Consider the following 23,509-nt stretch of genomic DNA (forward strand, 5'->3'; position numbering starts at 1 on the left):
ATGTGAAAAAATACTTTCTTGGAAAAAAATGCGTGGTTTCCCTTGACAGAGTGGAACCTTCACCTCAAAGTTTCAGTCTTTGAGCAGACAAGTGTTCTTTCATTTGTTTTATTGATAATAAAACAGAGCTCTTTTAAGGCACCTCCACAGTGAACGCTTGTTCTTTACAGTGACAAAAAGGGAAGTACGGTATAAAAGCTTGACACGCACGCACGCACGCACTCTTGCTCTCGCCAAACTCCGTGGCAAACGAGCGCATGTCAACGCCAAGACGTCCGCGGTGTCAAAAGGAGCGCGGGTGAGCCGCGCGCGGTCAGGCGCCGCTCAGCAGAATCAGCGGGATCACAAAGGAGGCCGACGTGACCAGGAAGCAGACCTCAGCCCCGGCCAGCCAGTAAACTCCAAAAGAACCGGAAAAGACCACTATAAAACACATTCGCGACACGCACGCACGCGAGCCGGAATTTACCGGTGGATGACACGACCGGCCCCAGAGCTCTGGCCAGCGCGCCCAGACTGCGCAGGATGCCCATCACTGTGCCTTTCTGACCGGCCGAGCCTGGCGGAAGGAAGCATTGAAAGCGTCGCAAAGGTGTCTCTACCCCGACTTGAAAAATCCAAAAAATCAAACACTGACCGTGTTCAGAGACCAGCGTGGAGAGGCACGGGACCACGACCGCTGCCGCTACAAAGAGGAAAAACAAAACGTCGGTTGCATTCCTCCCGAATCGAAAAGCTAAAAGCTGACAAGGCTTTCTTCATTGCTTTTTCTGTTTTGTTTCATGTTCCGGATTTCCCCGTCGCATCATTCCCTCCCTCTCGCGCGTCTTCTTCCGTGTCGCCTCCTGTTTTTCCCACTCGCTGCGGGGTTTTTTTCTCGTTTGGTTTCCATCGCGTGAGATTTCCGTCTCGTAGCTCGTGCGATTTCCTCGCGTCTCAACGACGTCCGAAATAAATGGGAAGAGAAGCGCCAGCGATTCTCACCAAAGGAGTAGAGCGCCAAGCCGGCGTAAAGCATGCCGACGTTCCGCGACAGTCCGATGAGAAGAAAGGCCGGGATCAGCGCGGCGATGGCCTGCAAACAAGAGACACCGCCCAAAGAAAATGGCCAACGCCGCGCACGTCAAGGGAGAAAGAACCGAGGCGGCCGGGGGTCCGCGTACGTCCCGGGACGTATCGACGCCGCCTCCCGACGGGCCCTGGCGAGATTCAAAGCTTTTTGCCGCCTCAATGCGCGCTTCGCAAGCGAGTTGGGAATTTGGGCCGAAGACGGACGGCGCCGCCCTCGTCTCGCCGCGGCAACGGCGAGTATTTGTCCTCGAAAAGGTTTGGAGGCCAGAAGCGCAAAAGAATCGGGCGTCGGGCCGGCGGTGAACCGAGGAGCCCCCGAAAGCCGAGCCGAGGCGTCTTTCCCGCCCGAAGCTCCTTCTACCGTGCGGACGGCTTTGACGTGGTGTCCGGGTTTGATCCTGCGCGCGTATCCGCCTTGGACGGACGCCATGGCCACGCCCACAAAGAAGAACATCTTTCCTTGCTGCATGCTGTCCGAGGAGAAAAGGAGTCAACAAAGGAGCAAACGCAAGAAGAATCAATCGAGCGAGCGGCGGCGGCGGCGCGACCTCGTGAAGCGGAAGCGTTGGTGCGTGAGGAAACTCAGCGTGAACTCCAGGCCGGAGAAGAGGAAGAGGTAGCAGAAATAAACCCGACCCGACGCTCTCAGCCGCTCCATTCCTGTCGGCCGAGTTTCAACGCGACCGCGCGAGTGAGCCGGCTCCGTTTGAAAAGTCAAACTTGCGCAGCGCGGCCCCTTTTCAGGAGCGGCGAAAAGGCGCGCTTACTTTCTTCCGAGGGCGGATCTTTGGTTCGGCTCACGGCGGAGAAGTTGAACAAGGCCGGCGGGCTGAGCAGGTCTCGGAGGTCCCCGAAGCCCGACTGGGAGCCCTGGAACGCAAGGTGAAGAAAAACCCCATTTGACGGGTCGCCGTCCGACTCGGAGGAATGGCGACTCCATTGTAGAGCGAGGGCCCCCCCCACCCCGTGGGGCGGGGGGTGCCGGCGGATATGTGGACATCACACAGCTGCCGATGTACGCATATGGTTGCGGTTGCAAAAATGCCCCCCCATCCCCCCCGAACTGACCTTGGCAGACGGCGACAGCGTTTCGGGCAGCATGAGCCAAATGAAAAGGAGGTCCGCGGCGCTGAAGGCCAACGCCAGCAACGCCGGCGTCTGGAAGAAGACGTGCCCGGCGGCGTTTTTTGAAGCCAAGCACGCCCCCATCAGAGGTCCCGCCGTGAAGCCCACCGAGAAAGCCACGCCAATCATGGCCTGGAGGACAGAAGGCGGAGGGGCGTGCGCAAGAAAGTCGGCCGGCCGCGCGCGGAGGTGCCGCCGAGGCGCTTACCATCCCGCGGGCGCGAGCTTTGGGGTCGGCCATGTCGGCCACGACGGCGGCGCAGAGGCCCACGTTGCCCTTGCACACTCCGCCCATCACGCGGAACAAAAGGAAGACGGCGAAGCTCCGGGACAGCGCCCACAGCGCGTAGGCGCCCATCATCCCCACCTGCGCGCACGCCCACCGCATTTTTTTACACCCGCCGTCGCCATCGATCGGACCATCCCGCTCGCTCCGTCTCGTCCGTTCCCACGCATAATCGGCGGTGCGCCTCGTTTGATCTAAGCCAGGGGTGGGCAAATTAGTTTTTGCATAGGGCCACATGAGAACCAGAAAATATTATGGAGGGCCAGATCAATAATAATAATACATTTTATTTATAAGCGCCTTTCAAGACACCCGAGGACACTTTACAATAACAAAAAACACAATCAAAAGGGTGAACTACATCCGACATCATATGAATTGGATTTCTTTATTTAAAAAGCAGTATTTTGCATTTTTTGGCACGTTTTTCAGACTTTAAGAGTACATTATTCCGTCGCGTCGAACGGGATTTGCTCGACTTGGCGCTACCGCGGGCTTCCGTATGGTCTCCCCCTTCCTCCCCACGCTCTGCAACTTCAAGTAACTGCGCCACCCGGCGTTGAAACGCCTGTCATTACAAGTCCAAATGAAATGAATGCAGTCGTTGACGCCGAACCTCGATTGCGTACCGACCTTCGGCGGGCCGGATTAAAAAGACCGACGGGCCGGATTTGGCCCGCGGGCCGTAGTTTGCCCACCTCTGATCTAAGCTCAGTCATGCGGATGCGGGAGAGCGACTTTGACTCGATCCGAGAAGCCGAACGCCGCCCCGTTCGGCGGCCGCGACGCGACACTCACGGTAGTCAGGAGGAGTAAAGGTCGCCTGCCGTAGCGATCCGACAGAGCTCCGGTGACGGGGGACGACACAAACTGCAGCAGGGAGAACACGGAGCCGATCAGACCTGAAGAGCAAAAGGACCCGTTGAAGCAAACATTCCCACCGCGTCGGCGGGGCGACTCGGCTGTCGTCCGCCGCCGACAACTCCCACCGGATCCTCCCGGCGTTGGCTTTTTGTTTTTTTCCCAACGGAACATGGGGGGGGGGGGGGGGGGTTGCTTTTCGGTTTTCTTTCCATCAATGGCCGTTGAATTTTTCAAGATGGGAAAACGATGTCAAATAAATTAAACAATCAAAGAGAAGCAAGGAATGTACGAAAAAAACGCACAATGTCGTGTCCATTGGTCGGGGGTTGCATGCTATTTTTGCATTTGAAAAATTCTCATCGTACTGGGGGGGGGTTTGCCTCGGGTCTTTGCGACATTTCACATCACGTTTACGACTTCCATGGGCGTGGCCCCCCGAACGCTGAAAGGCGCGTTCGGGTTTTCTTTCGCGGTCGTCAAAGAGTGCGGCTACGAGCGCGGCGACCGTCGAGCCGGCCGTTCCGGCGCTTCCGCTACGTGCGCCCCCCCCGGTATTGCCAAAACACGCCGTGGCGTTTGCAAGATCGAGATCATCGGCGTACCGAACGAGTACTTCAAGAAACCGACATTTTGAGGATGGAGTGATTCTTTCATGCCACAAAATGGCCGCCGGCTCAATGTCGTCTTCTTGAACGATTTGAAACAAGTTACGTCTTGAACGTCCCCCGATTGCAAGCGTGCGATGACCGGACATCGTCTTCATCGATTGCACGTTCCGTTCTCGCAAAGATGATCTTTTTGCAGCCCCGCCCGTTTCGATAAATGGCCGGGGAAAAACACCCGCGCACAAAAGACAAGCGACCGCGGCGAGAGCATCGCGGGAAGCGTACCGGAAGAAGCCGTCAAACGATCGCCGTAAAGCCAAGAAAACAAACCCGCGGGGGAAAAAGAGACGGCGGGGTCGTTCGTTGGAATACCTCCGAACAGGACGCTGTTGTACTTCTTTTCCATGGGAATCCCGAGCGCCTCTCTGAAGACGTCCACGGCGCTCTGCAGTGACTGATAGGCGGCATCCTGTCACACAAGCGCGAGAAAGATGGAGCCGGAAAGCACGCTTTCATTTCCAAGAAATTCGCGTCACCATCGTTTTGGATGTTTCTTTCTTTTTTTTAACAGTACGCGGGAAAGTCCTTTCGGTTGCAAAATCCAGGACGAGGCGTTCCCACAGACGCCCGCGAGGAGCGCCGGGCGCTTCGCTCGTACGCGCTCCGCTCGTCCGTAGGCCGATCGATCCCGTCGCGTGGGTGTCAATTTGCCTTCGCCCGTCGACGCCATGCGGTAGCGCCGAGCGAGCGCCGTTTCATCGGACAAAAGGTACTTTTGTCCGATGAAACGGTACTTGCGTTTCGGTACTTGCGGTTTGTGTCCAAATCTCCCGGAAAGCTTCGACCGCTCGTAAAACAGCCTGAAGCCGGCGCGCTTCTTTTCGTTTGCCGAGCCCGCCGGAACGGACGGCGCGCCCACCCCGGTGAAGGCGTAGTGGTCCAGGATGGACGGCAGCAGAGGGAGGATGAGGGTGAACGCCAGCAGGTCCAGCAGCAAGAGGACAAAGACCACGCAGGTCACCCTTGACGAGGACGGGGCCGCCTCCCCGCTCGCTTTGCTCGCACGGGACATCGCTCCTCACGCTGGAAAACGTCTGGAGGACAACGTAGAAAACAGAACCGGGAAAAATGACAGAACCTTCCAAAACGGACGCTTGGACGGGAGGTAAACGGAGCCGATTGGATTCACGCGGGTTGCCTTCTTTGGGATTTTGAAAGCATTTCGAGTTTGCGCGTACTGTGGGATCACAATCCGAATCCGGTCGATTGGCCCCGGGCGTTCGTCAAACAACGAGGGGATCCACTTTCCCAGCGACGGGGAACGTCGGCAAAACAATGAGCGACAGCGAACGGGAAGCCCACACCAGGGGGGCCTGAAATGGGCCGCCTTTAAGGGGCGCGGCCTCCTCAGGAGCTGAAGTTGGCTTGAAGCCTGCGCGCGCGAGGATCTATCTGGGCCTGCGGCGGCTCCTTGCAAGTGTTCTCGTGGGCATTCGGGGACTTGGACGGTCCAAGAAGTTCAACGGCGCCGCCTGACAGACGCGAGTCGCAAAGCTCAAGAACAAAATGTGCACGGCAGGTTAGGTTAGGTGGAAAGGGGTTGGGCCTTTCCAAAACGGACGATGCGTTCCAAAAAGTCACCCCCACCCCCCCTTTCCTCATTCTTTTGAAGAAGCGGTTCCTTGACAGAATGACTACTAGCAAGAAGAAAGCCAAATGTGGACAAGTGTGAAAAGTGAAGCGGCGTGCACTCGATCGCACCCCGACTTCACAAGGTTGTCCGTAGCAGGAAACAAAAGGCCGTCAAGGCAACGAGCGAACGGGAGCTTCCTCCGAGTTCGGCCGACGTCGTTCAGCATCTCGAGCCCCCCCCCCGGGTCTCCTCGCAGACGGCGCGCGGACACCGACGACTATTTGCTCCTACTTACACTATCGGCGCACGACGACGACTTGGCTCTCGCGCCGATTCCGGTGAGGAAAGTGCGCACCAGGAAGCGCCGTCGGTTGACTTTCGAAGGACGCCGCAAGTGTGTCGTCATCGTGCGCGCTCCAAACTAGGCGTGAACAAGTTGGAATTTCCAGCTTCTGTCGGAGAAGCGCGCGGTGGAAAACTCGGGCGAAAGAGTGCACCCTGGGAACACGAAGCTCATGAAAGCCGCATTCTCAAACGACTCTACAGCCGCGTCGTCCCTTGTCGCCTTTCCAAACGTTCGGAACGACGACAACAACCCCAACGCAACGTTCAGAAAACCTCGGACTTTTCGACATTCCGCCCAATTCATACCGTTGACGGTCGCGCGGCGGTCCTGCGGTGAGCACGTCGACCTCACAGCGCAGAGGTATCGGGTTCGATTCCGGCTCCGGCCTCCCCGTGTGGCGTTTGCGTGGTGCCCCGCGCCCGCGTGGGCTTTCCTCCCACAAACGCGCGCGGAGGGTTTTTTTTTGTCTCTGCGATTGGCTGGCAACCGGAGACGACCTTTCGGGTCATGGATGCATGGGTGTTCATTTGCCGAACACTGGTATAGCGCACATTTGGAATGCGACGCTCACAAGAAGCAAAAACAAAAAATAGCAGTGGGATCATTTCAAAGTCGTCACCGTTACTCTCCTCCAAACAAGCCGGGTTTTCAATGTTTTCTCCGAAGCGCTTTGTTACAGCCGCGGCTACTGCCAAAGCTCTAGAATGTATTGTTTTGTTCTGTATTTGCCGGCTCCGACCAAATAAACTCAATCGTGGGTAAACCATCCGCTGCCTTGATCTGCAAAGCCTCATGCATACATAAGATAGATCGTACAGTTCTGAAAACAGAATCCTACGGAAAAGCACACCGATCATCATGTAGACTGGAACGAGCAAAAAAAAACAAAACGTCGAAGACAATTCAAAGTCATCGGATGTACAAAACATTTCAATTTATTCAATGACTGAATATATAAATCAACTCAGATATAACCAAGTAAATGTCCTCGGAAGAACAACGACAAAAAAAACTTTGTGAGACGACACACCAAGAAGGCACAAAGTCCTGCAGCACTTGAATGCAACATGAGTTGAGTTTTTTTTTTTTCGGTCCATCAAAAACAGAAAAATACTGAGCACTTTTTGCCTTTTTTATACAGCAGTCCTACAATTTTCACATGGAAAAAGCACTAAAAGAAAAAAGTATCGACATTTAACAGCTGTTTTCCAAAGCTTTATTTAAACTATCCAAACCAAACCGTCTTAAAAAAACGTCAGTCCTTTAGAAAATGGTTAAAATGTAGAAAACCTCTTTTTGTCCACGGCGGGGAGTCAGAAATGCGAGTGATGTTGATGGTGTCATGTCGTCGAAATATTTGTGGCCTACATTCCGTGGCGGGAGGCGTGACGCTGCATCTCTTCTTTGCTTCGGAGGTTCCGTCCACATAGGCTGCAAGAGAACGTCATGTCGGCACCTGCAAGCACACCAAAAGAAAAAAAAAAAGGACATCTCAGACCATACGTGCCTGAAGCTTATAACAACACGCTTTTTTAAACAGACCCCCCCCCCCCCACAGTAAATAGGTTGATTAATCACGTTATTATGTTATTTGGCCAAATATCAGAAGAGCCATCGGCCTCCCCCCAAAATTTGTCGGTCTGGCCCCAAAAAAACAACAAGAAATCATTAGGGGAAAAAATTCTACATTGTCCAATGTTGTGCATTCTAAAAACAAAGTAACAACATCATTGGATAAAATGTAGGAATCAAACAGTGCGCGAATGGTGTTTTAATGCGATCGATTTTGCGCGGGTCGACCGGTAAGCACGCGCGCCTCGCGGCGCGGAAGTCGCGGGTTGGATCGCGGGCTGCGTGGAGTTTGCACATTCAGCCCCGCAGCCGCGTGGATTTTCGCCACGTACTGCGGTTTCCATCCGCATTCCCAAAACGTAGGTGAAGTCAACGCTCGAGACCGAGGGACGCGCGGACCCGATCGCGCGGACCGGTCGGGGCCTACCCGGCCCGAGGACGGCCGGGATCGGCTCCGGCGCGCCCGCCGCCCTCCCGAGGAGAAGCGGATCGGTCAACGGGTGGATGGACGGAGGGCGCGGCTCATCTCATTTTTACCTTTGAGCTGAGAAAAGTCGTCCACCTTGAGCCGCTTGTGCCCTTGGCGGTCTCGTCCGTCTTCCTCTTTGAGCGCTTGGCAGATCTTCCTTTTGTGGGCTTTGTCGTCTCGGGGCGGCTCGGAGAAGCGGCCCGGAAGCGGGGCCGAGATTTCCCTCTTGAGCGTCTTTTTGGCCGCTTTTCCGCAGCTTTCCGAGAAGCCCGCGCGGGGCTCCTCCCCGCTGGAGAAACTCGGCGCGGCGCCGACCTCGTCCGGCTGCGGGGTGCGCCGCGGGACGTCCCCCTCCACGTTCGGCATTTGCAGTTTGGAGCCGTGCGCTTTTTCGTGCCGTTTCTTGGCTCCGCCCTCCTCCTCCTCCTCATCGCCCGCCTCCTCTTTTTTATCTCGGTTCTCCGGCAGAGGAATACGAGCGTCATCGCCGTCCTCGGCGTCGGCGTCACTTTGCCGCTCCGGTTCAAGAGCGGGCGTCTCGCCGAGGCGGTTCTCGGGGCTGCCGCTTACTTCCCGCGCGGGCTTCTCGTCGTCCGCCTCCTTCGCGCGGCTGAAAAAGTCTCGGGCGCCCTCGAGGTCGAGCCTCCGCTCCTGCGCCCGCTCATCCCGGTGACGGTCTTCTTGGGGTCTCCGGTTGAGCTCGAGCTGCTCCAGTTGCTCCGGGCTGACCTGCCCCACGAGCTCGTGGTTCCTCATCACCTGCGTGCAGGAAAACCAATGGCAATGTTGCGGGCCGACGCGATCATGCCCGTTACGACAATCGCTTTAACGAACCAAAAAGCAAGCATTATCCTCCTCACTTGAGACCAATCTTGTCATTTTAGGGGGGCTCGCAAAGCGGGCCGGACGTGCCTGGACTGCGGGAACCGCCTTCGATTCGCTGATGTTTTCCCTCCCGGCAGGCTGACCAGATTGAGCTGGCATTTGTTGGGAAGCGTTTTCAGGCCGCCGTCACGTTCGCGAGAGCAAATTTGGGCGAGAAGCTGCGACCGGCGCGGCGCGCGCCATTCTATTCGCCGAGCAACCAACGCGACTTCAGAGGTTGGAAACAACGCGCCAAAAGGGCGAGGGGCCTTAACTCGTGCAGTACCAGCCAATTCTGGAGCAAGTCTGAAAAGACGTTTAAAAACGTCATCGGGAGCGAACGAGTTAACGGCCGCTCGCAGCTTCCAGGGATTATCCGGGGCGGAAACATGCGGACGCGTGCGACGGCTTTGTCGCGGAGTCACGAAATGAAGGAGGAAAAATGGGACGGTCGGAAGAATCACCCGATGCTCGGCGCAGAGGTGGGCCTCCAGCTCGGCCAGCCCGGCGCAGTCGAAGTAGCAGAGGCGGCATCGGTAGGGCTTGAGGCGGCGGTGCTTGGCGGCGTGAGCGCGCAGGTTGTCGGCGCCGGCGCTGGTGTACGTGCAGAGGTGGCAGCGGAACACCAGGCCCCGCAGGTAACGCGACAGCTTGGCCCGCCGCACCTCCATGGGAACCACGCGCTCCTCTGCCGGAGGGGGGGGGAAACGGTCAAAGGAGATACGACGGCGAGCGGGACGGCCGCGGCGACGGCGACGTACCGCGATGCAGCAGGACGTGGTCGATCATGCGGTTCTTGTCGTGGCTTTGGTAGAGGCAGAAAGGGCAGCGCAGGCCCTCCGGCGGAGGGGCTTCTTTCCGCAAGCCGCCGTGATCCGTGTCCGCGTGCACCCTCATGGCTCTCCTAAGGAACACACGAGCGCCACTCGCTAGCGATGACGATCGCTACGCGCGCCGAGGAAAAATCCGCGCGGAAATGGTCTTGGCGTGCCAAAAGCCGGCCGTGTTTTTGCCAAACGCGAGCGCGAAATAAGAAGGAAGGACTTTTGGGCGCCGCGTCGGTCGACGACGGCCATTTTGTCTTTGCCCGAACGGGATCGCTCACCGAGTGAGCGCTCTCGACTTTTGCAAGAGGCGCGACAAAGATTTCGGCGGGCTCGACTTTGTACGCGGTGTCCGAACGAGTAACGGCGAAGGTCGCGAACGCCGCTTGCTGACTGACTTCAAGCCGGTGAAGAAGGCGCAGTCCTTGCACGCCAACAGCTTCCTGCCATGTTTGCTGAGGTAGTGTCGCCGCATGGTGGGCAGATCCTCGCAAAAGAAGGAGCAGTTCTCGCAGCGGAGCGGGCCGCCGCCGCCGATCTGCCGGGCGGCCGGCGCGGTCGCGGCTCGGTTCCGCGCCATCAGGCTGAAGTGGTTGAGCTGTCGGCGAACCTCCGGCGGCTCCAGGTACCAGTCTGCGCAAGGTGGGATGGGACGCGCGCGTGAGGAGGCCGGCGACGGGTCGGGAGCGCTCGCCGGCTCGGCCGAGGAAGCGCCCGCGGTGTGCCTTTGTCGTGACGGTACTTGCCTCTGCTACAGCCTTCATTGGTTTTGCCCAAACTAACGACTCCGGAAGCGACGGCAGCAGTATCCGTGTCCGCGCTCGCGCTTGCGCCGTTCTCCCGTTTGTCGTCACAAGTTTCAAGAACGCTATCTGAAGAAACACACGCACACGCTTCAAGAGAGGCAAGAAAGTCATCATTTCACATTTGACAGCTGGGAAGGTGTTCCAGAGTTTTCTTTTCTTTCGGGGGGGGGGGGGGGCGTACAGTGCGCCCCCTTGGAAAACATCCCCGAATTCTCTGAAATCAAGCCGTGGACCTACCGAGGTGCTTTTTCAGCAAATGGTTGTTCCACAGGCCCATCACGTTGGTGCGATAGAAGCAGATGGAGCACTGGAAAGGGCGGATGGTTCCGGGCTTATGGAGAAGATACTTGTTCAGGCTGTCGGGGTCAGAGAGAAAAGGAAACGCGCTCGTTGCACTTTCGTACCGTAGCCAAGTCAGTCGGACGGAAGCCGGGAGGGTGCGCGGCGCAGGGAGGAAACAAAGTCCATCCGCGGTTGGTTACGAAGGCACGGACGGAGGAAGACGGCGAAGTCGACGTAGCGCACGTACGGACGTAGCGAGGTCAAGCATTCCAAACGCGTGGACTCGCGGGAATGTAGCACGCAATGCGGCGGTGAACGGGGGCGAGCCAAAATTGGGAGAAACGTTAAACGGCAGCCACCCCAAAAAAAGAAAGTCGATGTCCCTTTTTTTCATCGACGGCATTTGCGGCGTCATCACGAAACGCGAGACGGCCGTCGGGCCGCCGTCGACGTCGCGCGAAAGGACGAGCCGGTCAAAGGGGGAGCCGCCGGCGCCGTTCTTACTTGAGCTGCGACAGCGACGCGGGCAGCTTCTTGATGGCCGCCAGCGCCTCGTGGCTGCGCTCGTGCGTTCGCACGCCGTTGCGCGATTTGAAGGTCCGCTGGCACTGGGTGCACGCGTGCGTCTCGCTCGGCGACGGGCCTTCCGTCGCCGGGCGCCGGGCGGCCTTTTCGGGCGCCGCCGCCGAGCCGCCGGTCGAGGGGGACCCTTCTTCTCGCGGCGCCTCCCGGCCCGAAAGCTCTCGGGCCGCCGCGTCCGCGGGGTTCTGTTTTCGGCGGGGGGTGGGACATTAACAAAAGAAACAAAACCCTCAGGGTGCCGTCCCGGGCCCTCATCTCAAATCCGCCGCCGTTCGGGGTCGACTCACCCGCGACTCTGCCTCGCCGTTTGCGGCCCGGACCCCGGTCAAGCTCTTCTCCCGGTGCCGATCCAGGTGGCGGCCCAGCTTGGCGATCCCGTTCAGCGTCTTGAGGCAGCGAGCGCAGCGGTACACGCCCGTGTTGCGGCCCGCCGGGTGGACGACGGCGAAGTCGGCTCGGCCGGCGCCGTGGCTGGCGCGGTAGTGGGCGATCAGGAGCCGCGGCGAGCCGAAGGACAAGTCGGGGCACTTCTTGCACGGCGCCGAGGCCGTCGGGCGCACGTCTCGCGGCCGCGGCTCCGAGTCCGGCGGGGGATCCCGAGGGAGGGGGGGTCTTTTGCGTTTGTTGTACGCCATCAGCAGCCGGTCTCTGGTCCCCGGGTCCAATTGGTGGGTCTTGTTGTAGTGGTAGGTCAGGTAGCGGCGCGCCCACGTTTGGTAGTCGCACAGCCGGCACTCGTAGAGCATTTCCTCTCCCTCGGGGGGGGTTGGGGGCGGCTCGGCCTCGGCCTCGGCCGCCTCCGGAGCGGGCGGCGGCGGCGGCGGCGGGCCGTCGGCCTTGCGCAGGTAGAGCGGGGCAAAGTGTTTGCGGAAGGCTTTCTTTCCGTGCCGTTTGGTGTAATGCGCCGCCAGACGTTTCCTGATCGGCGACGAGTAAGAGCACAGCAGGCACGGGTACAGAGAGCAGGCGGCGCCCCCCGCCTTCCGGGACGCTTCGCCGTCGGGGTCGGCCCGGGCGTCGCCGCCGCCGCCGTCCTCGGCGGCGTGTCTCTTGGAGCGGTGGACGGCGAGCTTCTTGAGCGACATGCAGATGGCCTGGCACGAGCCGCACACGTAGCCTCGCTTGTTGTTGCTGCCCGCTTGGTAGTTGTTGCTGATGACGATCTCGTCCCGCGGGAAGTCTTCCACCCGCGCGGGGAGGTCGGGGTGCATCATCTGGCAGTGCGTGGCCATGCCGTGCGGCCGCGAGTTGACGTAGGGGCAGCGCGGGCACTTGTAGACCAGCCTCCTGCTCTTGCTGCCCGCCCGGGCCCGGGCCGGGCCCTCGGGGGGGGTCTGCCGGTAGAGCGGGAAAAAGTGGCGGCGGTAGGCGTCCTGGCCGTGCTCGCTCTTGTAGTGGCCGGCGAGGCGCTTCTTCTTGAAGTAGGAATTGGAGCAGAGGACGCAACGGTAGCGGCAGAGCGGCAGGGCGGCGCCCTTGTGCTTCAAGCGCACGTGGCGGCCGAACGCCGCCTTGCTGCTGCAGCTGTACGCGCACCGCTGGCAGCGGAACAGCGTCATTTTCAGTTTGCGGGCGGCGGCGCTTTCGGCCTCGCCGTGGTCCCGCTGGCGGTGCCTCTCCAGCTTCTTCTCGCTCTCGTGCGTGAGCGGGCAGAGCGGACACATGTAGCCTCGGAAGTGCGCCGGGTGGCCTCGGCGGGCCTCGCGCTTCTCCTCCCAGCCGCGCAAGTGCGCCCCGTCCACAAAGAGGTTGTCGGCTCGCGACCGCAGGGCGGCGTGCCTCATCTGGCAGTGGGTGAGGACCCCCTGATGCTTGGTGTTCACGTAGGTGCAGTACGGACACTTGAAGACGTGCACGTGGCTTTCCTCCTCCGCGTCGACGCTCCGTTGCGACTCTCTGGAAGCGCCGCCGCCGCCGCCGCCGTCGTCGTCGTCCCGCTTCGGGGACGGCGGGCCCCGTCGGATGCGCTCCGGCGACACACTCGGGGACTCCAGAGGGATCTGGTAGTCGTCGAAGCCGGCGAAATTCTCCGGGCCGTCTTCCTCCAGGCACCAGGGGTGCACGGCGCGGTAGTGGTCCCTCATCGCCGCCGGCGAGCCCCCCCGGAAAGAGCACGCTCGGCACCGACGCGTCCCGTCGGGCGCCTCCGCTCGGGTGCGGCTGGCCTTTTCGCCGGCGGCGATCAAATCCGGCCGGCTGTCGGGGTGCTCCCGGCGGTAGTGTTTATACAACGCGGCGGCTTTCTTGTGGGAGAAAGCGCACAAATCGCAGCGGTAGCCCGAGGCGGCGTTCCCTTGCGCCAGGTAGACTTTCAAAACGCCCGAACCGGAGCCGCTCCCTCGCCGGCACTTGCGCGCGTGCGCGCGCAAGAGCTTTGGGTCGCGCGTCCGGTAGGGGCAGCCTTCGCAGCGCAGGCTCCGGACCGGGCCGTCCCTCGCCCCCCCGGGGCCGTCCGATTTGCGCAACAGCTCCAGAGTGCGAAAGGTGTACGATTGGATCTGCTTGGGCGTGGCCACCGAGCCGTTGTGCCTCCTGGCGTAGTGCTGCACCACCTTGGAGACGGTGCTGCGCCGGTAGTGGCACAAGTGGCAGAAAAAGGTGCGCTCGTCGCCCTCGTTCAAGATGGGCAAAGGCAGCGCGGCAGAAGAGGAGCCCTCGTCCGCTGCGGCCGCCGACGTCCGCAAGCGGCGGCGAATCTCCCCGGTGTAGTCGGCGATGTCCTCGCCGCTGGCGCGCAGCTTGTCGTGCGTCCGGAACTGGTGGACCATCACGCCTTTGACGGTGGGGTTCCCGTAGTTGCATTTGAAGCAGAAAAACAAATCCTCGGGGCGGGCGTAAAGGTCGCCGGCGGCCCACCGGGATTTCTTCGCCGCGGCGTCTCGCTCGGAAGCGGGCGCGGCCGGCCCGTTGCGGACCGGCCCCTGGACTTTGGTCGTCCGCCGCGCCGAGTCGACTCCTTGCTCCGGCCGCCGCGGGGAAGGGACCCTCTCCGGGGCCGGCGCTTCCGCCTTCGGGCTCGGACTTTTCATCCGAACTTTGGAGCTTCGCGGCACTTTTCGGGGTCCGGGAGATTCCGCCTCCCGAAGCGCGTCTTTGGCGTTCGTCCCAGCTTCTCCGCGGACGGCCGATTCCACCCGGGCTTCCGGCATCGCCGCGTCTTCCCCCGATCGCCTTTGCGCTTGGGGGTCACGGCTGGAAAATCCCGGCCGAGCTTCGAGGCGGAACTCGGCCCGGTCCTCGCCGGCCCGCCGTTTGATCTCGTCGATGGTGACGGCCTCGGCCGGGTGATTCTTCTGGTAGTGGACCTGCAGGACGATGACGGACCTGTGACGAAACGGGCAGCGCCGGCATCGGTACGAGGCCGCGCCGGGCGGCGGGTTCCGGAAAGCCGACGGGGCTTCCGGCCGCGGCGGCGACACGTATCGGAGGAACATCAAGCCGTCGGGCGCCTCGGCGGCGGGGTGCCCGTCTCGGTAGTGCTCTTTGAGCGCGTCCAAAGACTCGGAGGTAAACGCGCAGGTGAAGCATTTGAACAGCAGGTGGATTTGGTCTCGCCCCAGGGTGAAAATATCCGGGCACCCCGCGTGCCGCTCGCCGTAGTGCTTCCTGAGCTCGCTTTCCTGGGGGAACTCGACGGGACAGGCCAGGCAGCGGAAGGTGGCGCTGCGATCGTTGCGGTCCCGGATGTAGTCGGCGTTGCAGCGCACGTACGGGTGGCTTTGGCGGTAATGGGCGGACATTCGCCCGAGGCTGTCGTCTTCGCGGCCGCAGTGCTTGCAGCCGTAGGCGGGCGGACTCGGCCGCTCGTCTTGGTCGTCTTCGCTGACTTCGAAGGAGAGCTCCTTCTTGTCCGCCCCTTCTTGGGCGCTCTTGTCTCTCCTGCGCTCCTGGCCGGGCGCCTGGATGACGGGGCGCATCGGATCCACGTAGAGGTGGTCTTCCCGCAAGAAACGATGGCTGTTCGAGAGGTCGATGGCGGCGGGGGCCGCCTCGTTCGAGTCGTCGTCCGGCCGCTCTTCCGAGTCCGCGTCCGCTTGGCCGTCGCCGCCTGCGGAACACTCGCTGACGGCGGAGCTTTGGAGCGGTTTCTTGTACGTCTTCAGATCCCGGTGCAAGGTGGGAGTCCCCCGTGAGGGACGACTTAAATGGCTCTCTTCATCTTCATCGACTCGTTCTTCTTCGTGGCGCTCGGCTGACGCGACCGCGGCGCCGGCCTCGGGTTTCGGGGTTACGTCTTCTTTCTCGCCATCTTCGACGTCGTTCAAAGCCTCGGGGGGATCGGCTCGAAGGCCGCCGAGCGGGCTTCCCGGGGTGCTTTTGGGAGAATCTGGATTCAAAACGAGATGGGAGCCGCGGACGTGACCGAGGTGTTCCGGCAGGGAAACCTCAGACTTGAACTCGAGCGGACAACGGCCGCACCGGAACGACGGGCGGCGCTGTTCTCGTGAGGCGTCGCGGTCGAGCATGCCGTCGTCGTCTGCGTCCTCTTTTTGCATACCGTTGTAGGAGAGCGTGGCAGTGGCGCGACCTAGACGGGCATTCAGAAGCACACAAACAACACCACGGGTCATCCGTCCATCTTTCCTACCGCCCGGAGGAGCGTCCGTGTCAATTGCGAGAGACGCGGCCTCGTGCACGACTGAGCTTTGCGTTTTACTTGGTGCGTTATTGCTCGTCATTATCCATATTTCTACTGCCCGAGACGGTGGGGATCAGAAAGTGGCAAGAGAAACAAGCTTACGATGCCTGCGCACAGCCTTTATGTATTCATTTTTGTCTGTGGGTTATCCATCCTGGTCATTTTCTACGTTTCTATTGTGTCACTCTGACCATCGTCCATCCGATACAAAATCCCGATCCGCGCTTTGGGTAAACTCCGGTCCGAGGAACAACAACGTGACGTCAAGCTCCATCCGCGCGACGTCAAAACGCACTCGGCTTTTCCGATAGCGATGGGGAAAAGGGAATGCAAAACATTTGTTTCTACTTTGCCTTGCCCTACTTTGAACCGACACGAATGGCAACCCTTTTTTTTTTTTCTTGTCATGACTTTATTATAACGCGTGAAGTGATGCTACAATGGCCACACGTGAAAGCCAGGCGAACCCATCACAATGCGAGTGCGGAGAGGCTTTGATGCTTTTATTTATTAGGATTATTACTTTGCATATTGGCTGGAACGACGGGACAGGCGCGGAGTAGTCAATCCAATACATTGGAGCCACGGTAAACCAAAAAAAAAAAGGCTTTCACGTGTTTTAATTCGGGGCCACAATGCCAACCGACAATAGCAAAAGTGACGATAAAGTGGACGAGTACAACTTCCAACCGATGCGTTCTGGGAGTAAATGGAAGACAAAGGCCGTCGAGCGATTCGGACGCATCGCGGCACCCTTCTGTGTGAATAAATGACTCATACTCACCTGGAAAGAGTCCGGGCTTGGAGATTTATACCGCAACACCTCGAAGAGAAGACGCTGCTAAAGCGGCACACATTTCCGCCATTTTTCGCGCGAGCGAGAATCGACCGGCGCATGTCACAAATCAGCTTCCGGTCCGGGTCGCGGCTCCTTCGCGGTAAGACGATTTGCCCGCACGCCGCCGCGTTGTGTTCTCATGCCAAAGCGCCCGACTTTTCTTATACTGAAGGTAACTAGACGGAAGTGTACTTGCTTTAAAGCACGGAATTCGTCACGGTTGCTTTTATATTGTAATGTGAAAAGCCCGAGTTTTTCACCCTTTGCGAACCGTCTTTGGCGAACGTGTCGCAAAAATTCGATTAGACGTGATTATCATCGTGGAACTATCGTTACGTCAATCACAACAACAAATGTTATACGTTGCATGTACAAAAATGTGGCAGACTATTAATTCCACTTAGTATCAATCCCTTTGGGGCGCCGCATGATGTTAGCACGTCATCGGACTCGCGGAGCAGAGGTCAGGGGTTAGAATCCGGGCAGGGGTCTTCCTGTGAGGAATTTGCATGTTCTCCGACGGTTTCCCCTCACATTCCCCAAAACGTGCACGGTCGGTTGATTGGCTCCAACCAGCACTTTGTATGCAGCGATGGCTGTTTGAAAGTGCTCGAGAAATACAGTTGAGTTGAGTAGGGACAATTTAGAGTGTTCAATCAGCCTGCCGTCCATGTTTTAGGAACGTGGGAGGAAACCGGAGTACCCGGAGAAAACATGCAAAATATGGATGTATGAATCAAGGTCTTTGCTGATGGCCTACGCCTTTTTCGATCATTTTCAAACACCAAGTTATTTCATGTGGAGGCCAAGAATTGGTTTTACTTGTTATTTCGTGCGCGCGTGTGTGTGTGTAAACACGCGTACACACTTGAACTGTGAGCTTCTTTTTCTTCCACCTTACTTCGTGACGGTCCATTCCAACAGGAAGGGAGCAAATAACACAAACATCAGCGATCAGGCGTAACTGCGACCTCTTAATCCGATACCAAGAAACCGTTGTGTTAATTTATTTTAAATTGGTCATTGCGACTATTTCAAGACCAATTTGGACTTGCACTCCGTTTTACGACCGGTTTGACGTCCAATTGAAAGCATTGTTTTTGTCCGCACTTTTTTGGGGACCGACGACTCCAAAAAGGAACTGACTGCAAAAGGTTATTTTTGACCATGAGCGCAAAATATTATTTCGCTACCTGTACGAAGTTTTTATTCTTGTATATTTGATTGTTATGTATTCATTAATGACGAATTTTAGACTACGTTACGACCTGGTTCCATCGTCGTTCGACAGTTGTTTCCGTCCGGGACAATTTCGACGTGACCACCCAACAGGGAAGCGACCGGTGACTCAAACGGTGTCAGGTAATTTTGGGCATGGCGCGACCCCTGTATTTTCTTTTGACCATCGATCGTGGTCCGTGGTTTTCTTTAATCTCTTCATTGCGTCCCCTTGAACTCACTGCGACCGTTTCGTGTTAAAATGACCCCGTTGCGGACACTCGGACCGTGCTTCTCACCCAGCGGGCATACAGCAGAGGGCGTGTTGATGTCAGTGTCTTTTTGCGCAAATTTGTAATTGTTCAGATCCACTTGTTGGCAGTCGTGGAATAAAGACGCGTTTACAGTCAATCGTGTGTGCTCCTTTTCCACTGCCACAACCCTGTACCGGTCCTCGCTTTACGACGCCCTAACGTGCAATATGTTCCCGAGCATGTACGTAAATCGGAACACAAAACGGACCAGTGGTTCAGCAAAACAAACTCACCTTTCTGCCCATTTCCCCCTTCGGACATCCTCTATGGTATGATTTGTGAATAATCGGCTTATTGTGAAAACGTGTCTGGGGGGGGGGGGGGGGGGGGACTGAAACCGAGAAAGGAGGAAAAAAAAAGGGAAACCAACCAACCAGATTTTTAAATGACTGCGTGGGTATTTAATCGTCCCCCAAAATATCCATCCATCCATTTTCCGATCCGCTTATCCTCACCAAGGTCGCGTGAACCCGCTATCTCTGCACTGTGAGGTCGATGCGCTAACCACTAGGTCACGGGTTCGCCCTCCCCCCAAATAATGGAAGTAAAAATTAAAAGCAGAACATTCATAGAAAGTACAGTACTGCAACACCCTTTTATGTGATTATCATGGCCATTCATTGTGCTGCGATGTGTTTTTTTCCTCACAGAGGATAAAGAATCTATGCCTGCGAGTATTGCTATATGCGCCGGTTGCTTGCCTTGCGACCGCTGGTGTTCAAATAGAAATTGTTTTGAGGTTTATAATTGCCACGACAATGCTGGTTTCGTCGTCAATGGCAGTTTGCATCGTTAGCACATGTAACGATCCAATTAAAAGTGTAAGGGTGGCGCTAACGCATTGCGTAGCGGAATTGTAATAACGAAGGGATGTTTGATACTTTTTTTCAGATACAGTACCAATACGAGTACCTCTCTTCATTACTCAGATACCAAGTAACTGCTATCACTAGTACTTTTGATATGAATATGGACCTTCTAAACATACCAATACTCATCACTTCCAAACATTCTGTCGCCCTCGTTCGCCTTTGACTTCACGATAGTAGAATGGCCCCAAGAGGGCACCATTGACCAGTATCATCAGTCTGTGTGTGAACCCGATACCACCAAATAAGGCCGACATCGGCCTGGCTGCTGTTGCTTAAGCGTGAAAAGTCAGCTCGCGCGCATGTTCGTCCTAAACCTGCTGATGGGCCCCTACCGTGAATGACAAAATTCCCCCCCCCCCCCCCCCCCCCACTTCCAGAGCCGCCATGCTCCCAACCCAACTCACATGCCGGGGTACGCCGAGCGCCTTCAGGTGGTTCTGCCGCCGTCCCGCCCGCTGCTCCGGACTCCAAACGCTCCTCAAGCAGGAAGAGCCACGGACCGCAACCATCCGCAGAAGCCTCTCGCCGTCCGCCGTCCACGCAAGGAGAAGGTTCAGCGTGTCCGCCGCGGCCATCGTGAACGCGGCCCCGGGGCCCGTCCGGCCGTATCTCCGTTTAATGAGGCTGGACAAACCAATAGGTGCGTACGCTCGGCGGCCGCGATCGACGGAGCTCTCGGGTCCGCACGGAAGGCCGAGCGTTTGACCTCTCGTCCTTTCTTTCCTACGTCTCGTCGTATCCGCTGCGATGACAAAGACATTGTGACTAGAAGAGGTGTTAAAAGTCCTCGATGCATTGACTTTGCGCGGAGTTTGCTTGGGTTTGCAAAAGTTGAGCGAGTTGTGGGCGGCGGCAGGCACGTGGCTGCTGTACCTCCCGTGCGGCTGGAGCATCGCCCTGGCCGCCGAGCCCGGTCGCCTTCCGGACTTGGGGATGCTGGCCCTGTTCGGCGCCGGCGCCGTGCTGATGCGCGGCGCCGGCTGCACCGTCAACGACATGTGGGACAAAGAGTTGGACAAGAAGGTACGGTCGCGCCCTGGCTTTTCACGCGGCGCGGCGCGACGTGACGCCGCGCCGCCTTTGTTTGGACTGCGCGCAGGTGGGTCGGACCGCCGCGCGGCCCATCGCGTGCGGCGACGTTTCCCGTCCGCGGGCTCTGGTGTTCCTGGGAGGGCAGCTGTCCCTCGCTCTCGGCGTCCTCCTCTGTCTCAACTATTACAGGTACGCGCCAGCCTCGGAATCGCTTGACTTTTTTCATGACGGGGGGGGGGGGGGGAGCTTTGAATTCAGTGGGATTTTTCAAATTCTGCTATTTTTCGCTTGTTTTCAGAACCCCGTTTTTCGGTTTTTATGAATTTTACATTGAGCGCAAGACTAAAAAAAGAAAAACAAAAAAAAAAAGCAGCGCGTAAACCCTACCTCCCGAATGACCCTCAGTCCTTGACCCGAGCCGCTCGATGCTCAGCGGGGTCGCGGGCGTGCCGGCCCGGCCCATCCCGGCCATCTCGGGGCGACGGGATGATACAATGATAGATTGTCATTGTACATTTGAAAACGTTTGAAAGATTTGTCGTCGACGTGCTTCGCACTGGACAATTTCAGGATGGACTTTGAATCCTTTATTCGGGGCAGTTGTATTCTTGCGGAAGTCAACTTTTCGAAATCCTTCCTTTTCGCCGCGCCGTCTTTCCAGCGTGGCTCTGGGCGCCGCCTCCTTGTCGCTGGTGGCGACGTACCCGCTGATGAAGAGGATCACCCACTGGCCGCAGCTGGTGCTGGGTGAGTGGCGTTCGGCGCCCCCGCGGCCCTCCGCCGTTCGGCTTCTTCACTCGGTCGCCCGTCTCGAGGTCTGACCTTCAACTGGGGGGCGCTGCTGGGCTGGGCCGCCGTCAGAGGCGCCTGCGATTGGTCCGTGTGTCTCCCCCTCTACTTCTCCGGAGTCATGTGGACGCTCATCTACGACACCATTTATGCACATCAGGTGAGACGCCGGAAATCGGCGCCAAGATGATTCTTCAAGGCGACGCGCACGCGACCCCTTCCTCGGGAAAGCGCGGCGTCGTCCCGGTCAAACTGCAACATCCCCTTTCAAAAAAGAACTTCTTCGCCACGTTTAGAACCGGACAAAATACGACGTCGTCATCCGAAAAGTCTCGAAAGAAACGATGGCGTCCCAATCATCTAGACGGCCTCTCGCGGCAGCGCTCCGGCCTCGCTCTTCAAGATGGCGCCGACGCGCGCGGCGGCCTCGCTTACGCGCCGCGCCCCCTCGTACGACGATCCGATGGCGGTGGATTTTACAGGGCGCCGCAATGTCCGAGCGGGGACCCGAGTCCAAAACGAGCACTCGCCGTACGAACCGGCCGCTCGCTCGTTCGTGAAAAGCGCATCCCAAAATCTTCTTAACGCGCCGACGCAATGTGAATTTCAAAGCGCGGCCTCGCCGTCTTTGTGCACCGCGCAGGACAAGGAAGATGACATCAAAGCGGGCGTGGGCTCGACGGCGCTGCGTTTGGCCGAGCGGACCAAACCTTGGCTGAGCGGCTTCGGGGCGGCCATGACGGCGGGCCTGGCGGCGGCGGGGCTCCAGGCCGGCCAGGGCGGCCCGTACTACGCCGCCCTCGCCGCCGTCGCCCTTCACCTCGCGCGCCAGGTGAGCGGACCGCGCCTCGCCGAATTCACCGGATTGGAATTGGAAGCAAAAGCCATTGAAGAAAAAAAAAAGCGGACGCGTCCAGCCAAGGAACAAAGCGTCGGATAGAAACATCGAAAAAAGCCCCATACCTTCATTGCTCCATTTGTGGTCAAAAAAGCCGTTTGGAAGTCAAGGTGGCGCCGTATTTCTTTTGGCCAGATTTCCACTCTGGACGCGGACGACCCGGAGGACTGCTGGAAGAAGTTTGTGTCCAACAGGAATCTTGGACTCTTGCTACTTTTGGGAATCGTCGCCGGCAACCTGTGGAAAGGAAGACCAGAAGCAGGCCCGGAAAGAGCCCCGTCAAATTGAACGTCCTTTTGTTTTAATCTGCCATCGCTGCGCCACAGGAAAGGAGCGAGCGCTACATAAAAGGTGCGGAAGAAAGCTTTGTGGCTTTTTTGTCCTAGCGTGAGCCGCCCCTGCCGCTCGCGCGCATGCCGACGACCGGGCAAAAGTAGAAAATCAGTTGTCATCTGCGCTTTCTTGACTTGACCGCGACGTTGCCTCGAAAAGCAACGGACAAACGCGGATAGCGGAGGAATCAAAGCAAAAGAGCAAAACGACAACAAAAGCAGACGAGGGCCTTTGTTTGTTTACCACCCGACTGAACAAAGACAAGTTTTGCTCGCCGCCGCTTCAGACGCAGTTTAACAAAACGATGCGTTGAAGTCGGTTTGCGGATGAAATGGCCCCGAGGTGCGGATTCGGGGGAACGCGGCGGTGAAATCGGGGAGCCGAGGCGCCGGAATCGCTGCCGGCGAGATCCCGGTCGCGCTGGCCAAAAGTCCGTGAGCCTCCAGAGAGGCGCGTCGACGCGACAAGAGGGAAGGCCGAGTCCAAGCCATCTTGGAGCGGCCTCTTTGAAGTTGAGCCCCCCCCCCCTCCCCCTTTTTTGCTCGCCGTCCGCGGGGAGGTCGGCGGTTTTTGAGCCGGGGAAGCTTTCGTTTCCGTGGACACGCATTCAGAAGTATTTGAATAGACTGACGAGGAGCGCATTATTGCTTTGTGAAGTGGGACGCTTCAACGCACGCGCCTTCCGCATTCTTAAACACGGCGTGCTCGCACACCGGCGGGTGGGCTTAAGTCTCGGAGCAAAAACCGTTTCCCGGTGCTTCCGATGTGTCCAAAAGAGTCATCGAGTCAAGTCAAGTCAACAGTATTTATAGAGCACTTTCAAACAGCCATCGCTGCACACAAAGTGCTGCACATGGAGCAATTCAACATGCACAACAAACAGTAAGACAAATCGGTAATAAAGGCGGTAGAAAGCACCAAACAGTAAAACCAAGAACAAATCTAAGTCATGCTGAGTCGAATGCCAAAGAATACAAGTGAGTTTTGAAGATGGGCAGCGAGGAGGCTTGCCCAATGTTCAGTGGGAGCTCATTCCGGAGAGAGGGACCGGCAACGGAAGAGGCTCCGTCCCCTCTGAGCCTCAGTTTAGTTCTTGGTACTTCTAATAAAGTCTGGTCCACAGACCTGAGGGGCCGGGCAGGTGCGTAGGGGCGGATGAGCTCAGAGAGGTAAGGTGGCGCGAGATTATTCAGAGATTTGAAAACAAATAAGAGGATCTTGAAAAGAACTCTAAAATGAATGGGGAG

At 57.9% G+C, this 23,509-nt stretch overlaps 3 protein-coding genes and 1 long non-coding RNA gene across 8 annotated transcripts; 1 reads left to right on the plus strand and 3 right to left on the minus strand.

The window, feature by feature from the left end:
* Window positions 1-92: 92 nt before the first annotated feature.
* Window positions 93-6,377, minus strand: LOC147204444 (solute carrier family 75 member 1-like). Of its 2 annotated transcripts, none has more exons than XM_086112480.1 (13): window positions 6,236-6,377; window positions 4,871-5,045; window positions 4,324-4,420; window positions 3,281-3,384; window positions 2,405-2,563; window positions 2,140-2,328; window positions 1,839-1,941; window positions 1,620-1,731; window positions 1,433-1,541; window positions 985-1,075; window positions 638-685; window positions 470-559; window positions 93-399 (listed from the first exon to the last, which is right to left on the minus strand). In XM_086112480.1, the coding sequence occupies exons 2-13, from the start codon at window positions 5,021-5,023 to the stop codon at window positions 314-316; spliced, it is 1,341 nt and encodes a 446-aa protein (XP_085968606.1). In that variant the 5' UTR covers window positions 5,024-5,045; window positions 6,236-6,377; the 3' UTR covers window positions 93-313. The 2 variants fall into 2 exon arrangements, with proteins under 2 accessions (XP_085968606.1, XP_085968605.1); XM_086112479.1 differs by lacking the exon at window positions 6,236-6,377 and adding an exon at window positions 5,880-6,174.
* Window positions 6,378-6,842: 465 nt separating this feature from the next.
* On the minus strand, window positions 6,843-17,890 carry LOC147204445 (zinc finger protein 462-like). Of its 4 annotated transcripts, XM_086111655.1 has the most exons (11): window positions 17,675-17,890; window positions 15,749-15,857; window positions 11,617-15,656; window positions 11,252-11,514; window positions 10,703-10,821; window positions 10,406-10,531; window positions 10,058-10,292; window positions 9,597-9,739; window positions 9,300-9,523; window positions 8,040-8,730; window positions 6,843-7,386 (listed from the first exon to the last, which is right to left on the minus strand). In XM_086111655.1, exons 1-11 carry the CDS (start codon window positions 17,720-17,722, stop codon window positions 7,295-7,297), a joined length of 6,090 nt encoding a protein of 2,029 aa, XP_085967781.1. In that variant the 5' UTR covers window positions 17,723-17,890; the 3' UTR covers window positions 6,843-7,294. The 4 variants fall into 4 exon arrangements, with proteins under 4 accessions (XP_085967781.1, XP_085967780.1, XP_085967779.1 ...); XM_086111654.1 differs by having other exon boundaries at window positions 11,617-15,857; XM_086111653.1 differs by having other exon boundaries at window positions 11,617-15,857; window positions 16,753-17,890.
* A 170-nt stretch (window positions 17,891-18,060) lies between these two features.
* On the plus strand, window positions 18,061-22,292 carry coq2 (coenzyme Q2 4-hydroxybenzoate polyprenyltransferase). Its single transcript, XM_086111938.1, has 8 exons — window positions 18,061-18,168; window positions 19,588-19,850; window positions 20,067-20,233; window positions 20,310-20,431; window positions 20,904-20,989; window positions 21,058-21,191; window positions 21,675-21,863; window positions 22,065-22,292. The coding sequence occupies exons 2-8, from the start codon at window positions 19,595-19,597 to the stop codon at window positions 22,215-22,217; spliced, it is 1,107 nt and encodes a 368-aa protein (XP_085968064.1). The 5' UTR covers window positions 18,061-18,168; window positions 19,588-19,594; the 3' UTR covers window positions 22,218-22,292.
* Window positions 20,815-22,145, minus strand: LOC147204447 (uncharacterized). Its single transcript, XR_015100978.1, has 2 exons — window positions 21,995-22,145; window positions 20,815-21,166 (listed from the first exon to the last, which is right to left on the minus strand). It is a non-coding gene; the product is annotated as an uncharacterized LOC147204447 (long non-coding RNA).
* Window positions 22,293-23,509: the final 1,217 nt, after the last annotated feature.

The sequence above is a fragment of the Hippocampus guttulatus genome, chromosome 5 (assembly GCF_054856545.1).
Source record: "Hippocampus guttulatus isolate MCC_2025c chromosome 5, RoL_Hgut_1.0, whole genome shotgun sequence".
Classification (NCBI taxonomy): domain Eukaryota; kingdom Metazoa; phylum Chordata; class Actinopteri; order Syngnathiformes; family Syngnathidae; genus Hippocampus; species Hippocampus guttulatus.

What these genes read in the sequence shown, in the direction of transcription:
- LOC147204444 (XM_086112480.1), bottom strand. Translation starts at nt 5,023, where the DNA reads ATGTCCCGTGCGAGCAAAGCGAGCGGGGAGGCGGCCCCGTCCTCGTCA. An exon ending in CTTTACTCCTCCTGACTACC is followed by an intron (nt 2,564 to 3,280) that starts GTGAGTGTCGCG and finishes GCGTGCGCGCAG; the next exon opens with GTGGGGATGATGGGCGCCTA. An exon ending in CGCTGTCGCCGTCTGCCAAG is followed by an intron (nt 1,942 to 2,139) that starts GTCAGTTCGGGG and finishes CTTGCGTTCCAG; the next exon opens with GGCTCCCAGTCGGGCTTCGG.
- LOC147204445 (XM_086111652.1), bottom strand. Translation starts at nt 16,008, where the DNA reads ATGACGAGCAATAACGCACCAAGTAAAACGCAAAGCTCAGTCGTGCAC. An exon ending in GCGTCGCTGTCGCAGCTCAA is followed by an intron (nt 10,822 to 11,251) that starts GTAAGAACGGCG and finishes TGACCCCGACAG; the next exon opens with CCTGAACAAGTATCTTCTCC. An exon ending in CGACTTTTCTCAGCTCAAAG is followed by an intron (nt 7,387 to 8,039) that starts GTAAAAATGAGA and finishes GTGTGCTTGCAG; the next exon opens with GTGCCGACATGACGTTCTCT.
- coq2 (XM_086111938.1), top strand. Translation starts at nt 19,595, where the DNA reads ATGCTCCCAACCCAACTCACATGCCGGGGTACGCCGAGCGCCTTCAGG. An exon ending in CTCTGTCTCAACTATTACAG is followed by an intron (nt 20,432 to 20,903) that starts GTACGCGCCAGC and finishes CCGTCTTTCCAG; the next exon opens with CGTGGCTCTGGGCGCCGCCT. An exon ending in ACACCATTTATGCACATCAG is followed by an intron (nt 21,192 to 21,674) that starts GTGAGACGCCGG and finishes TGCACCGCGCAG; the next exon opens with GACAAGGAAGATGACATCAA.